The 17095-nt window shown below is 29.3% G+C and overlaps 5 protein-coding genes across 5 annotated transcripts; 4 read left to right on the top strand and 1 right to left on the bottom strand.

The window, feature by feature from the left end:
• Positions 1-1183: 1183 nt before the first annotated feature.
• PGO_080170 (hypothetical protein, conserved) lies at positions 1184-2633 on the top strand (the record flags this gene model as incomplete). Its single annotated transcript, XM_028687241.1, has 5 exons — positions 1184-1308; positions 1642-1722; positions 2058-2085; positions 2257-2342; positions 2573-2633. 5 exons carry the CDS (start codon positions 1184-1186, stop codon positions 2631-2633), a joined length of 381 nt encoding a protein of 126 aa, XP_028543042.1.
• A 2338-nt stretch (positions 2634-4971) lies between these two features.
• On the top strand, positions 4972-8970 carry PGO_080180 (hypothetical protein, conserved; the record flags this gene model as incomplete). Its single annotated transcript, XM_028687242.1, has 1 exon — positions 4972-8970. The coding sequence occupies one exon, from the start codon at positions 4972-4974 to the stop codon at positions 8968-8970; it is 3999 nt and encodes a 1332-aa protein (XP_028543043.1).
• Positions 8971-11213: 2243 nt separating this feature from the next.
• On the top strand, positions 11214-12242 carry PGO_080190 (conserved Plasmodium protein, unknown function; the record flags this gene model as incomplete). Its single annotated transcript, XM_028687243.1, has 4 exons — positions 11214-11222; positions 11680-11733; positions 11893-12051; positions 12180-12242. 4 exons carry the CDS (start codon positions 11214-11216, stop codon positions 12240-12242), a joined length of 285 nt encoding a protein of 94 aa, XP_028543044.1.
• A 2211-nt stretch (positions 12243-14453) lies between these two features.
• On the top strand, positions 14454-15273 carry PGO_080200 (hypothetical protein, conserved; the record flags this gene model as incomplete). Its single annotated transcript, XM_028687244.1, has 2 exons — positions 14454-14828; positions 15013-15273. The coding sequence occupies 2 exons, from the start codon at positions 14454-14456 to the stop codon at positions 15271-15273; spliced, it is 636 nt and encodes a 211-aa protein (XP_028543045.1).
• Positions 15274-16209: 936 nt separating this feature from the next.
• On the bottom strand, positions 16210-16668 carry PGO_080210 (N-acetyltransferase; the record flags this gene model as incomplete). Its single annotated transcript, XM_028687245.1, has 1 exon — positions 16210-16668. One exon carries the CDS (start codon positions 16666-16668, stop codon positions 16210-16212), a length of 459 nt encoding a protein of 152 aa, XP_028543046.1.
• Between the last annotated feature and the right edge of the window lie 427 nt (positions 16669-17095).

The raw sequence follows: 17095 nt of genomic DNA on the forward strand, positions 1-17095 counted from the left end.
TTCACCATTTCACCACATCACCATTTCACCACATCACCATTTCACCACATCACCATTTCACCACATCACCATTTCACCACATCACCATTTCACCACATCACCATTTCACCACATCACCATTTCGTAATATGTTTCTTTCCCCCTGTGTTTTATCATACCTTGTTTATAGATCTATGTTGGCACTTAATGTAACATTAACATCTTCCACCTAACTTCAGGCCTTTTAACTTTACCTAGATTATATACGCATATGTTATGCATGTTCTCTACAAGTTTAATTTTTTGGAAGTCCCATTGCCAAAAATGAAAAAGAGATTCAAAACGAAGGTAATATATATGTTATAGGGTAATTAAATCTAATAGTTAAAATGGTGCCTAAACTGAACTCAATTCATGAATAATAAATGATAACAAACAAGAAAAAAAAAAAAAAAAAAAAAAAAAAAAAAAAAAAAAAAAAAAAAAAAAAAAAAAAAAAAAAAAAAAAAAAAAAAAAAAAAAAAAAAAAAAAAAAAAAAAAAAAAAAAAAAAAAAAAAAAAAAAAAAAAAAAAAAAAAAAAAAAAAAAAAAATAAAAAAAAAAAAAAAAAAAAAAAAAAAAAAAAAAAAAAAAAAAAAAAAAAAAAAAAAAAAAAAAAAAAAAAAAAAAAAAAAAAAAAAAAAAAAAAAAAAAAAAAAAAAAAAAAAAAAAAAAAAAAAAAAAAAATAAAAAGTAAAAAAAAATTTAAAAAGAAAAAAAAAAAAAAAAAAAAAAAAAAAAAAAAACATAAAAAAAAAATTTTAAAAAGGCCAAAAAAAAAAAAAAAAAAAAAAAAAAAAAAGCATAAAAATAATATATTAAAAAGAGAAAACTCGAAAGGAATCCAACAAATGTAAAAAGAAAAACTATCCATGCAAAAGAAAAAGAAAAAGAAAAGTATATTTTACATATACTAGTGTAAACGATAGATTACATATTTTGTATAGCTACATTATATATTCAAGAAAATATATATATTCGAGATCCATATATTGAACAAATAAAAATATCCAAACTGTAATGCATGGGAAGGAACTATGCAAAAATTAAAACCCTACAAAAGAGCAACACTTGAAATAAACACGTTTATAATGAAAATAGTGTAAATTTGTTTTATATTAATCATATTTGATCGATTTTTAACTCATTTTCTTGTTTCAAAATTATGAGTCAATCAAATAAAAAAATTACCAAAGCCAAAATAGAAGGCATAAAGAAAGATGACCTGGATGTATTTAAGAGTTCCTTAATACCCTTTAATGCCACAGTAGAAAAATACAGTGAAAATGAGTATGTATATATATAGATGCTATTGGAACATCTTGTAGAACTGCTACCACAAAAGCACCATACTGTCACACACCACACATCATCACATATATATAAATATATATATATATGTATATACACACTTGTATCCGTCGTTACATTTGTACAAATTCTCAAATGCCTATTTGGTATTTGTGAACATCTCCCTTTTCAATACCTACACGCTGCAAGCCTTCTTTGCTTATGGAAAGAAGTTCAACTCTTTTTGTCGAAGCATTTTGTGTATATTTTGTATTATATTTTTCAAATGTTTCATTTTCTTTTTTCTTTTTCTTTTTTTTTTTTTTTTTCCAGTGAATCAGCCACAGTATTATTCAAGGGGGGCATAGAAAAAAAGCATCTCGATGGAATTGGGAGCTATACAATTAAGCCCATGTAAGTAATTATGCAAACAGATTAACATAGACATACTGTTGCAGGAATGTACACACCTATGCATTTATATATCCACTTATATATATACCTAGAAATAGTATATATACATATAATTTTCATGAAATAATACATGGTGTTATCTACATACACATATTATGTATACAACGAATATCATATGCCCGTGTTATCACGGTGTATCAATAATTAAACTTATGGCTAGTAAATAGAAAGTGACCCCCATTTTGTTCATCGGATGTGTATACATACGCATATACATAATTTTTTTTTTTTTTTTTTTTTTTTTTTTTCTTACCATTCCCCTCGCAACCCCCCAGGGAATACGAAGGAGATTCTAGCGATCAGGTATAGTTTCATTTCACATACATATTTTCAGAAAAAAATAACCCATGTGTAACATCATGCCTTATCGCGCAAGAACAGAGCCATTACCATCACAAAAATCGAGAATAACTTACCATATAAATCATTTTATTTGCTTCCTTTTTTTTTTTTTTTTTTTTTTGTTTCTTGCAGAATCTGAGAAAACGAAACGCAAATATAATTTGTGATCGAATAGTAGTAGACGAGCATGACATCATTAAATTTTTTTTGAACACCAAGTAATACACATATAAGAAAATATGAATTTTCGATAATAAAATTATGCATAATATTAAACCGAAAACTATAAATGTTGATCAGTTGATATCAAATACCATGTTACACTTATTAAACATATTAAACATATTAAACATATTAAACATATAAAACATATTAAACATGTATTAATAACGTCTTATTCTTTTTTTCCCTTTTTTTTTTTTTTTTTTTTTTTACTATTATTGTTCAGGCTAATCGCTCCCGTGATATTTGTCCTTTTGAGTCTGCTGATATTTTTTTCCATTTTTTGATTAGTCTACAATTATACGAGATAGTATAGATTGTACGTATATATTTTTTTTTTTTTTTTTTTTGCCAATGCATTATAAGGTGTATATATATGTGTGCTTTCCTTCTTTTCCTTTCCTTTTCTTTCCTTTCCTTTCCTTTCCTTTCCTTTTTTTTTTTTTTTTTTTTGGAGATACTTAAATAAACATTTTTCATTTTCACATATTCTCTTAACATATAACAACTTTAACATAAAAAAATAAAACATTTTGAATAATATTTGAACGTGTGTTTCCCTTTATATGTCCCCTTGCATATGCACGCTTATTATTAACGTGTTATTTGTGTCCTAACAACAGAGGTAAAAAAGGAGCATGAGATAAGGCAACAAAATCGTTATTAAAAATATTTTTGTTTCATTTAATTTTCTGTTAGCTTAAAATTGGAAGGTAGTAATATGAAAAAAATAAAATAAAATAATAAATAAAAAAAATAATATTTGTTGTATATAAAATTAAGGGTTATTTTTAATTAAACTATCTCCCCTTTATTTTCAATTTAATTCAAAGAAAATTTTCTATTTTATTAGTCAAAGAAAACGATTCTAAAAAATATGTAATTCGCACACATTTTAAAGAAGAAAATGTAAATTAACAAATCCATATGTGATACCAACCCTCAATATGTGTTTAACATATTAAGTTGTCTTTAAAAAAAAAAAATCCTGATAAAGTTAATGTGCAAAAGGAGTCCTAATAAACTTTTAGTAAACCATGCTGTTTAAATGTTTCACATATGTGTATATATGTATGTATCCATGTATGCATGTAAACGTGTGTGTACACGAATCAGTGTGATTAACACTTTTTTTTTATTCTTTTCGCCTTTATTTTTTTTTTTCTTTTTACATTACTCATACACAGATTTTTAGAAAACAAGTCGGTGCACTAATTTACACGCACTTTTTTTTTTTTTTTTTTTTTTTTTTTTTTTTTTTTTTTTTTTTTTTTTTTTTTTTACTTCAACTTACACATTGACTAATCGAATAAAAGAGGAAGCGGATTAAATGCTTCTATTTTACTTAAAGTTATAGATAATAAAAAAAAATTTCCATTGATATTCTGTCCATCTAGTAGTTGACAAGTGGTATTCCATAGCGTATGTGTGTATATTTATGCACGTATGCATATAGTTCACTACCAACACATAAATCATTGTGATTATTATCTAATTTTTTTATCTAAAATGTGGTTTATGTTGCTGTCTTTCTTAACAGTTCAAAGATCTGCATATGATTTCCCTCCGATTAGTGTGAAACAGATATACATATATATATATATCTGTGTTTGTATTTTTTTTTTTTTTTTCTTTCGCTTTTTCTCCCATTTAAATTTGTCTCCAACTATTGGAGTGTTACTTTCCGCAAGAACAGTCTACCACTGAATATTCAATTTTTCGCTAACGCTTTAAAGATTTGAAGGACTTTTTTTTTTTTTTTCTTTTTCACCACTCAGTAATGTTGATGCACAAATGTGTATTCATTTTTTTTCGATTTTATATATTTCTTTTTACATGTTGTTATATGTACTTTTGAGTTCAATGTGTAGCTCCCATTTTTCATCCCTTTTTTTTTTTTTTTTATTTTATTTTATTTTTTTTTTATCTTATCCCCAAGTTTGCTTAAACTAGCCCAAACCACAATCTTTTAATTTCGTTCTATCATGAAGAAGTGTAGTTGTAAAATTTTTTTCTCTTCATCCAGCTGTATAACATGTCCACCTATGAACTTTTTAAACATCTGTTCTTATGCATTTATATAACTCCATTTATATGGATCTCTCTTTTCAAATATGTATGATGTGCTTGCTTAATGATTTATATATCATCTTCCTAATGCAAATGCTGTAAATTAAATTTTACATATTTTTGAAAGTTATACATGTATATGCTTGTGCTTGTATATGATTCGTATCAAAATGCCGATTCTTCGGCTGTTTGCATTTGCTTAGGGATATATGTGCCTCGGATATGGTAACAACATGTGTCTACTCCTTGGAGACGGCCAAGACTCTTGCTTACAATTGGATGGGCAAGAGGGTAAGAGAAATTTTTGCACCACCATTTCATTAGAGGTCACCAAAAGTGCATCACTATCATATCACTATACCAGAACTGTTGCATCACTACCATATCACTAGATCAGAACTGCTGTATCATTAGCATATCACTATACCAGAACTGCTGTATCATTAGCATATCACTATACCAGAACTGCTGTATCATTAGCATATCACTAGATCAGAACTGCTGCATCAGTAGCCCTCGCCCATCCAGCTAACGAACCAACAGTTTAGAGAGAAAATGGAGAACCCTATCAGACACTCGTTGGACATAAAGTCCGAAGATTTTGTAGTCTTAATTTGTCTTCAGAATTTGCAGACATTTATTATGATAGGTTATACGGCAATTAATAAGGAGCATTTAAATTTTGATTTTTCCTACTTATGGGCATTATGTATCGGAAGTGTTTTATTCATTTATTCACTGATAAGTTTTGTCTTTATAAGATCTTTTGTATTTTCCAAAATAGATATTGGGAAATATGTACTAGAATTATTATTCTGCATAAGTGTAGTGGTCACATGTTCACTGTCAATTATAACAGATTCTTTCAAAATTGCAAATATGCAATTACTTTTTTTTGCTTTTGCCTTAACAGGATATGCATACTACAATTTAATTATCCTGTTTTTTTTTAGTACTCTAATTGGTATCATTATTCAATGTAATTTGAATATTAGTGGATTCAGAACACATATGAATTCTTTAATTATCTTCGATTTCTTTTCTTATATTTTACAAATTATTGGAGGAAATATCTTATACTTTCGTATGTATGAACTGTGTACCCTTATTGTTATATCCAAGAAAAACCCATGTAAATATGTTGTAGCATCCAAAGAAGTTAAACAAATGGAAAAACGAATCTTCTCATCATTACTTAATTCTTACATGTGTATGAGATCAAAAAATTCTTCAGATTTAACTTATAATAATGAATTCTTTACTAAAGGCACTCAATCTATTCTAGATAGGGATACAAATGCAAAGGGAAGTTTTCATGGAATTAATAATTATCAAGAAAAAATAAACCATTCCAAAAAGTTCTTCCTTCGTAGAAGCAAAAAGGAAAAGCGAAGCATGCGTTCTCATAGATCCATGTATGGGGATAATAGCAAGTACAACAATAGTCGAAGTATAGCAAATTTTCTTACAACAAAACACAGCCATTCGCACCAAAAGAAATTCAAAATATCCAATACATTACCATTTCATAATAATCTCATACATAATCATAGTATTGTTATTCATAACTCACCTTGCAAAAAATCCATTTCATCAAAAATTATCTATAATAATGACACTCATCATAGGGCCAAAAAAAAAAATTATGAACATTTCAGCAAATCAAAAAATGTAAGCATATCAAAGAATTTAAACAGTCATGTAAAGAAAAAAAAAGGTATCCATTATTCTACTACCAATATCAATTCCAATGAGAAAGGCACAACCCTCTTGGACGGCAAATTGGACAAAGCAGAACCTACAGACAATGAATATCTCATACCAATTAAGGGAACCAACACTTATAAAAAAACATGCGAGAAACAATCTGTGCATGAAAGTTTCAATAAACCTACTGCCATGGCTCACGTGCTGGATTCAAAATGTACCACGCAGTATAGCAGTGGACGCGGGTGCATTCAGAAGGTGAAAAAGAAAAGGAGAGAAAATTACGACACCTCAGTAGGTTTCACAGGAGGTTTAGTAGATCATCCAGACGTTGACCCAGAAGATGATTTCGAAGTTGACTTAGAGGCTGCCCCATCAGCTAACCAAGCGAAAGGAAATACACTCCGACGATATGACAAAAGAGTCGACCATGTGTCTGCACACGCGGATAAGACATATTCAGACAATTCCAACAATTCAGACAATTCCAACAATTCAGGCAATTCCAACAATTCAGACAATTCAAACCATTCAGACAATTCAGACAATTCAGACAATTCAGACAATTCAGACAATTCAGACAATTCAGATATAATCCCACATATTCGCACGCAAAAGAATAAATCTAAATATCGGAAGTGTTCATTCAAGCAGGCACGTTCCATTGGAACACCCCTCAACAATTTGAAATCAGAACAAATGATGAAGAGGGATATGAGTACACATACATTGGCTGAACGGACAGGTACAAAAATGGACAATTACCAACATAGCCATATGACCAGCAAATCACGAAAAGCACATAAAAAGATCAAAAGAAATGAGAGACTCAAATCATGCCATCAGCATAATGAATGGGACGACTATGGAGCAAATAGCGAAGATAAACTAAATTCAACGTTAGTAGGTAGACAAAAACAAATGCTCAAAGAAGAAAATGGACATGATAATTCCTACAATTGTGATGTGATTACATGCAATTATAACATAATAAAAAGTACATGTAATAGGAATCATTCGAATGAAGGAGGAAATTCTGAGATTTTTCCACAAATAGATGAGGAAGAGGAGGAGGATGCGCAAGTTGTACAACTTGGAAAAGGACAATTAGAAAGAAGTGAAGAACAAAAATTGATAAAAAAAAAAAAAACGGGAATATGTATTCAGAAAAAAAAAATTACGACACAGCAAAATATGGAGACAAAAAATAATGATCTCGAAAATGTCGTTCAAAGACAATACACAAACCAGCCACGCTGTGATCACACAAATCAACCACACCATGATCACACTAACAAATCACAGGAAATTCAGTGCGGGAGGAAACACTCTACATTGAGCAACTGCACAAATCATCAGAATGACTTAATCCAACAAGATGAAAGCAAATTCGAGTGTACTACGAATGAAGATGCATCAGATACTCTTGAAAGAACGTTGGGAGAAAGAGACCAGCGAATAAAAAAAGAAATAAGCCTATCAGACGAAAGTGATGAGGTGCACAGAAAGGTTAACACTACCATTGTGAGTTTCAAAAATGACACGAATTTTCAAAAAAACTTAGTTTATCACAAATCTAATAGTTCATTACAATACACCCAAAGAGACGAGAACAGTTCATGCAAAGATACTGTACAAAGTAGCAGTAACACCAAAATGATCGCATTTGCAAAGAATTATCTACCCAGAAACTCAAATATGGAACTACGGAATGGAAGTAACATTAACTCTAATTATAAATATAAGAAAAGAAGTATAATAAAGCAACAATATGAAATGTTAGACAAAATTATAGAACTTGATATCAGTAATCAAGGTCAAAAAAACAAAAAAAAAAGTAAAAAAAAAGACTCATTAGAATTATCATCTAGTATTTCAAAAAAAAAAAAATATTTTTCAAAAAAAAAAAAAAATAAATATACATCATTTTTTCTTCAAAATTCAAAGATGCAATATTTATTTACGTGTATTCCACAATATTCTAGAATCCTTTTTGACAAGACCAAAAAAATATTTTTTGATTTAAAAAAAAAAAAAATTTTAATGCAAAACGCTACTTGGAAAAATGAAATATTCATACCTGAAAGAGACCCATTAGGTTTATTCAAAAATGCAAATTTAGAAAAATGGTACATATCATGGATGGACGAATTTAACAAAAATATTATTGCAAAAACGTATTTTATATATATTTACTTAATTATGTATTTAATAATGCTAGATTTTATAACAGCCTATAAATTGTACTACACTACCACTCATCGGACAACAATCAAAGCATTAAGACAACATAATAATTATTTACATTACTATTTCTTTAAATTCTTTATTAATGTATTTGTTTATGTCATCTATTTATTTTTTATAACATATAAAATAAAAAAAGTACATCATTATAATATTAAGCGATATTATTTTGTTACACTCTTATTGTGCATTGCAAAGCTCATTATATCAGCATCTGACATTTATGTAGCTATTAGCTCATTGGATTATTTTATGAGCCCCTATTATGTATATGTATACATACATATGCTAATTGTGCAGACATCCATGTTATTAATAGTTAGATATCCGACACACTATTTGTTATTTTTCTTATACGCAATTTGTTTTACTTCTCTCTACTGGTGTTTCTCTATTCATAAATCTTTTATGGAATTTATTTTCATTATTGCTTGTGTTTCCTTTAGTATCATATATTCCTACGTACTATGCTCCAGGACATTAGAGATTAATCGACGCATATTGTTTTCAAAATATGAGCTACCCTACCTCTTATATTTGAAGGAAATATCCTCATGTTTGAACAGGAACAGATCCTTTGGTGGATCAAGGGCTCAGTAATGGAACTGACATTGTAGTAACTGACCCAGCGATCGAAGACAAATGTGTGAAATTTTTCAAAGCTAAATTTTCACTCCCAAACTGCTCTACATCCAAAAAGTTCAAGCACACACACACATGCAGAGATATAAGTGCGTAAATGACAAATGATATTCCCCTAGAGAAGCAACAAAACATGCATACAGACAAACCACAATGTTTGCAAAATTAATACACACTTCACTTCCAGCATCATGCACACTTGTTTTGTTTACGAATTTTAATCCCAATATTTGCAAATCTCTAACACAAATGTATCATTTGAATCCTGAAAAGGAAAAGGAAAAATATTTTCAAGATCTCTTATTTGAGCCTGCTAATTTTTTTTTTTTTTGTCTGTTCATTGATTTCCTTTCTACGATAAAAGGGAATCGCTTAATCTTTTTTAACACTACATATTTCGTGTTGCTCTTTTAACTCTTCTCTTTTAGTGCTGCTTTTTTAACACTGCAAATTTCGTGTTGCTCTTTTTACCCTTCTTTTTTAGTGCTGCTTTTTTAACCACCCCTTTTTGACCACACTTTTTAAGACACAAATTTCAATTTTACATTCTTGTAACTACACACCACGCCGCCCTTTTTATTTTTAATTTAGCCACTTTCATAACATCAAAAATGAAGTAACGTGTTCGAAAATAGTGAAATGTTAAACTTTAGGTGGAAGGTGTAATACAAGGATTTTCTGGTGTAACTGGAGCTGTAAAAATATTTCTTATTTCTATTTCCATTCAATTCATTTTTGTTCAAACGTTTTTACCACTTTTTTTTTTCGCTTTCTTGATACTGGTATTTTCCCCAAGTTCTATTTTGTTTTACGAAACTTCTTTGCTCTTTACACCAAAAAAAAAAAAAAAAAAAAAAAATCCGCCTAGAATTGAACAATTAATGAGGAATAACTTGACATCATCACAATTCAAATTGTTTTATTTATTACATATTACTAAATGATGTGACATAAATTTTATGGAACCACTAAAAAGGAAAGTAAACATAGCAAACATCAATTCTTAAATGTAACTTTTTTTTCAAGCGGTACAAACATTTTACGCAGCTTAATTTTACAAAGCTATGCATTGTCTTGTGTACATACGTTTAAGGCAAAAAAAAAAAAAGCAAAGTTTTACAATGAAATGTGCAATTTTATATCACAAAAGCGGGTTTTACCCCTAATTTATACATTTAAAAAAAAAAAAAAAAAAAAAAAAAAAAGATATATACATATATATACAACTGAGTAAATGTATACAAAACTAATAAATTTAAATATACCTAACACTAATAGAAATAATTTTCATCCTATGTTACCATTACCGTATGCTATATGTCGTACATGAGCAAATTCTCATACAGAGGGAACGCATTTTTACAATTGTTTTAATAAAGCACATAAAACATTTTATCGTTCTCGTTCCACTTGTTTAAAGCTACCAGAATACCATTTCTGCAAGAGGTATCTTAAATGCCGCACTAAAACTATATGTTTGCATTTTCACTTTTTTGCATTTTCATCTTTTTGCTACTTCTCCATTTTGCTACTTCTCCATTTTGCTACTTCTCCATTTTGCTACTTCTCCATTTTGCTACTTCTCCATTTTGCTACTTCTCCATTTTGCTACTTCTCCATTTTGCTACTTCTCCATTTTGCTACTTCTCCATTTTGCTACTTCTCCATTTTGCTACTACACCATTTCGTTTTTTCACCAGTTCGCTAATTTTTGCCCTCCCATCACAGTAAGGAACATTTACATAAAGGAAAAACAAAAAAAAACCTTTAGGACCTTCTTTTTGAATCCATTTAACAACTCCATATCCGAAGTGCAATTGTGTTAAATGAGAATAGGGGAACTTCATTCTTAATGTTTGCAAAATTACTTTAAAAGGTATGATATTTCCCCTGTGGGACAAATTACGACATATCTGTTCTCTACACCCCTAAGTGTGTTCATTCATTACTGATGGGGTAGTTTTGTCGCCTTATATTAATATGCATTAGTTTGTACATGTAGAATTATGCCTCACTGTACATAATTCATGTTCACGTATAAACCACATACACAATATACACGTCCTAATATTTTCAGGAAAAAAAAAAAAAAAAAAAAAAAATTCCAAGAAACCCCCAACCCCCCAAAAATATACATATCCTCAAGAAACTACAGAAAACTCCAACTCTGTATTTCCCATCTTTCCCGTCCTTTTGATAAAATGATCTTAGTAAGATACAAAATGGAGATTGAAAAATAGTGGCATATGAACAAAATTAATTTATGGGTACAAGCAATAGCTTTTAAAAAATGAAATAAATAATTTTAGTTTTCCAAATCTGCCAAATCGTGGGGAAAAAAAGAAAAACGTGTCAAAGTGGACATGTGCAAGTTTAATTAGTGCATTATTTTACAAGTATTATAATTTGTTTAGTTCCGTATTAATGTTCTCAGTATCTGAGAATATAAAGAAAGAAAATAATAATAAACGATTTATGTACGTACTTACGTACTTACGTACTTACGTACACACACACACACACACACACACCATTTTTGAGAAATTAACCATATTCTTTAAAAATGACAGCACAAATGTTGAACCTGTATAAATGCCGCTCTTTCTCACCCATCCCCTTTTAAATGACCATTTGCTTAAATTAATTTCCTCACAAAATTTTATGCAGAGAAATTGTTCCATTCGTTACCTATCAAGTGAATTCAAATCTCTCCCCAAATCGGTTTGTTTAACTAATATTCATATGTTTCTATACACACCACCATCCCCACCCCCTACCAATGCAACTATAAAAAAGCTACTACACCAAATGTGCTATATTGCTGGTTATTAATCTATCCAAGCAATAAACATATACATTATTTATTCTCTTTGTTTGTAGCCTGCCGGTACAGGTGTAGTATTTCACGGAAAATTACAACAAGTCAAATATGCCATCAAATTTTCAAGTTATCTTTTTATCATTTTTTCTGGGTTTATGGGAGCAATATCAGGAAATTTCTTTTTTAAAAAATATATTTTGAGAAAAAATCCACCAAATGTAAGATTCTTACATACATTGGGTCCATTTTCATCTCAAGATGTGTACTAATATTTACGTGTATTCTTTTTATCCTTTACCACCTATTATTTACGCATTCCAATTTTTCTATTTTATGTTCCCTCTAGCCTCTGAGAGACCCAAATGATCAACCACCAGAAAGACATCCACATGCACCTGAAGAAGACTAAAAGAAAAGGGACAATTAATGAACAGATGATCAAACAGACAGTCAAATTAACGTATTTTATATTCAACCATACATTTTACCCTCAACACACACATACATCTCAGTGTCATACATTAAGACTCAAAATTAATATTTTTGAACTTACATTTTCATCCACGTATACCTCCTCACCGATTGATAATACCCAAAGTGAGAGGGAGGTTATTAGGAGTCCAGAAATACACTTAATGTTTTTTCATTAACGAAATAATCTCAAGGTTATAAATTATTGAATATCCATTAAAATCATGTGGGAACTACATGAGTGGATGTATTTGTATATGTAAATGTCACATTTAAAAAAGAAAAAGATTGACCGACTGAATGAATGAAGTGGTGTACTTGATAACTGTTAAACTCAAGCCTTTTCCCATTTGCTGAAATTAACTGTAGTAATATACTATTCCACGCACCAAAACCCTAAAAGAGGGAAAAAAAAAAAAAAAAAAAAAAACGCATAAAAATTCGACAAGAAAATGAACAAATAACCCAGTTTAATATATAAACAGTTGTAGAACTGACGAGAGAAATTTTATTGACGTCAGCTCATTAGCAAGTGAAAATAATTATTTACGGGTTAGTTATATAAAGCTGTCATCAGAAATAGCGATTGATTAGTTCACATCATTTAAAAAGGATCAAATATATTTTTCTTTTCATTTTTTTTTATTTTGTAACACTTCAAGAAAATATAAATAAATAAAATATCCTAATATATACACATTTTTAAGACACTCCCCATTTCACAGATGATAAATCAGACATATTTATTATCACCTAGCGTCATACAATTGTTTTTCACATATATATATATATATATATATATTCATATACTTACATATGTCCACACCACTTGTACTTATTTCTCACAGCATTCTTTTAAATAACACACAATAATATTCCTGGCCGGAACATTTTTTTCCTTCATACCCCCCCCCCCTTTTTTATGTTAACATGTCTGTAATAAATTTGAAATATAACTCCTTTACAAAATTGTCAATACGCAATTTTAATATGTAAATAGAAAAGGAATGAAAATGCTATAATGTAATATATATAAAAAAAAAAAAAAAAAAAGATCCTGAAATCCTATTTCTTCCATTTCATTGGTGATCACAGTTGTGATGCAAGAAGTTGCTCGAGCTTTTTCTTTTTTTCCTTCAATAGTCATTTTATAAGAAGTCCAAACTAGACATTTTTAATTTTGCAAAATGTCGGCAACTCTTTTTTCAGTACATTTTTCCCTACTGAACTAACGAAATATTCCTAAACATCTGCTTTTTGTCCCTGTTTTTTCCTCTGTTTTGGGGATATCCTTTCAGTAATGCCTAGACCTAGCAATGTTCGCATAAATGAGCAGATTGATTTTCTGCCTGTCTCTCTCTCTCTCTATATATATATATATATATATATTTCTTTTTCTTTTCTTTTTTTTTATTGTCCATTTGAAAAAAGCACACAGTTTAAATTTTCCATTTCTCTTATTTTTGTGCCTCTTTGTGTTACATTATATGGCACACATTTTTATAACATTTCAGTTTATGTATATGTAACACAATTATGCCTATGCACAATTATAGAGAAATCATAAATGGGATTCGTCATTTGGTTTGATATGTTCAATTTGTTCTCTCCTCCAATAGAATTTCCTCGTACAATTACTATAACAAACATTTTTCTCCACATATTATTCTGTCGCAAACATGTGTAATCTTTTAAATAAAACCAATTTAAAATATGAAAAAATCAAAATTTATGCAAGTTCCTCTGTCGAAGCAAAAATAAAATGTAGAATGCGGATACGCTGGCAACATTTACAAACAAAAAAAAAAAAAAAAAAAACACTAAAATAGTGCACACCTATGTAAAGCATTTCTAACTTGATGAGCGATTTACCTTTTCTTCTCCATGCACAGTTTGGGTTTTTTAGCAATGAACAAAAATATATGTCAATAAAATAACAAAAACTGTGTCAGAACTGCAACACAAAAGATCGAACATCACAAAAAATGCAAAGCTGCCATAGAAGGAGAACATTTATTTAACTAGGGTTTGCGGTGCTTTTTCATAGGGATAATGATCAACTATAAGAATGATTTAAATTATAGCAAAGAACACATTATATGTATTTTTTCCTTTGTTAACTTTTAAAACCAATTTGACATGCCTTGAAATGTACCTATATATATTTTTTTTTCTTCTTACCCTTGCTGAAAGAAATCATACACTCAACATTAGAAAGACAATTCATGCTTTAAATTACGTTCGTTTTAGCAATGATAATATATCAAGTAAAAACCGAAGTTTGACTTATTTGAATAACAAAAATTCTAGTCGTCATGATATATACAGAAAAAGATTTGAAAGAGAAATCAAAGAGACACTACAATCTATTTTGTACAAAAAAGGAATTAAAATAAATTATAAATATCATATCGATGAAGATATTATAGAAGGCATAGCTATTCACCAAGTTCAGCTGAACAGTGATTGTTCTATTGCAAAAGTTTTTATCGAAATAATGGGAGACTCAATAGATTCCAGACAGGTATTTCCGTAATTAGAAAATATGAGCAAGTATTATCCATCAAAATTGTCATACTTCCTTAATTCCTTATTAGTACATATACACAAATACATGCACCACACATACCGACATGCCTGGACAGTATTTTTTTTTTCCCTTTTCTGAAAATTTGAACACTATTAATCCCCGCCTTTCCACTATACAGGGCTATATCTGGATGAAGAAAAACTGCAAACGAATTCGGTACATGTTGGCCCAAGCAATTAAGCATCGGAAAAAGGTTCCATATCTAAATTTTATCCAAAGTAGTTTAAGTGAGCAAACTCAACTGCTGTGTGAAATGGAAAACATACGGGAGTATTATGTGGACTTGTTTAAGGAGGAAAAGGAAATTTTTGAATCAAATGAGGAAACAAATGGGGAAGAGAGCTGGATACAAAATGAAGAATTGGGAAACGAACAATAGGAACTCCAAAATTGTTCCAATAATACTCCGTCATATGTTCTCCATTCATACAGACACATGGAAGCACACCACCACCGAGTCACAAAATCGTCCACCCTTATTTTTTCTTATTTTTTTTTAAGTTTAACGTGAAAAAACAGCAAAGTTTCCTATTTTCCGTTTAATGTTGTGCCTTGCACAATCCGATTAATCTTGAGGAAAAAACATATAATTAAAAATGGACTACAATATATATTATATGCTTATTTATTCTGTTAATAAAAAAATAGGAAAAAAAAAAAAAAAATAAGTGAAGATTAACACCATGGCACAAAAAATTATGAACCTTCAGGCATTTTACCAATAAAATAAAAAAAAAAAAAAAAAAGTGTGCACGGATGTGTGGCTACCTCAAAAGTTTACAAAAAAAAAAAAATTATAAAATAAAAATCTATAAAATAAGAATCTATTAAATAGGGATCTATAAAATAATAACCACAACGTTAATAGAATAAAAGAATCACCCAACGCGGATATGTTTTAAAGCCGTCTAATACTCTTTTCACACAAACAAGGATTATTTTCATTTCTTGTTATCCAATTTTTAAAAAATCTTCAAACATAGGTAAACCTCAAATCAGCCGTGTGCTCGTTGGCAGGAGGCATCACATTTTACCACTTCATTTTACCACTTCATTTTACCACTTCATTTTACCACTTCATTTTACCACTTCATTTTACCACTTCATTTTACCAGTCTACTTCACTAAACATGAAGTACAAATTTGGCTCACATTCCTACACAATTTTTGTATACACGTTTTGTCATTCAGATTATCCCAATTTTGATCATAATATATGAAAAAATGTCCACATTTTATTCTATAATTTTTTAAGTGTAATGTTGCAAAATCGGGGTCGTGACAGCCTTCACAAAAGGGATTCTAAATATGTGACCTATTTATCAAACCGGTGTTCCATCAAGTAAGCGTCTTCTTTATTTCCATAATAGAGCGGTTCAACTCCCTTAACTTTATAATTTAACAAATTATAATACAAATTCAACGCTGCATGATTACTTACTCGAACATGCAGACAAATATTATCGACGTTGTATATATTGCTTACATAATGGTGCGTCTGCGTTATTAGATAATACGCAAGTTTCTGTTTTCTGTAAGTTTTTAAAACAGCCACTGAAGTTAAATGACCTTTTTTATCATTTTCCTCTTCCAACTTTCCTAGTGTATATCCACAAACCTTGCCATTTTCATCCTCAGCTACTTGGCTTAATGATGGCCATGATAAGGCATGATAAAAATAATATCTCAAGTTGTAATTTTCCGGCAAATTTATGCTATTGCACTGTTGCATTGACAAAAGATCGTAAACGTTACTTTTCCTTATTGACAGCATCTTTTAACTACCAAATTTAAAACAAAACAAGACAAAAAAAAAACAAAAAAAAAAAAAAAACTTACTACTTGTAGATACGGTGAGTAAAAAATATGAACAAAAATGTAAATACTTAATTATTTAAAAATAAATGCGTGCACGTTTTTTCTTCTCCTTTCTGTATATATATATATATATATATATATATATATATATATATATATATATATATATATCATCTTAGCTAATACTGAATTGTCCAAACATAAGACCATAACGATGAAGAGATTATGTAAAAAATTCCATACATTTCATGTATACACAACAATTGCAACTCCACTATTTCGCTCTAGACTTATGAAATATACACTTTTCTTCTAAAATCGGATGGGAAAAGTCATAAATTGTTTTTACTCCTTCTCTATGTCATATAAGTTATAACAAAAAT

This window comes from Plasmodium gonderi (genome assembly GCF_002157705.1).
Source record: "Plasmodium gonderi DNA, contig: Chr08, whole genome shotgun sequence".
Lineage (NCBI taxonomy): Eukaryota > Apicomplexa > Aconoidasida > Haemosporida > Plasmodiidae > Plasmodium > Plasmodium gonderi.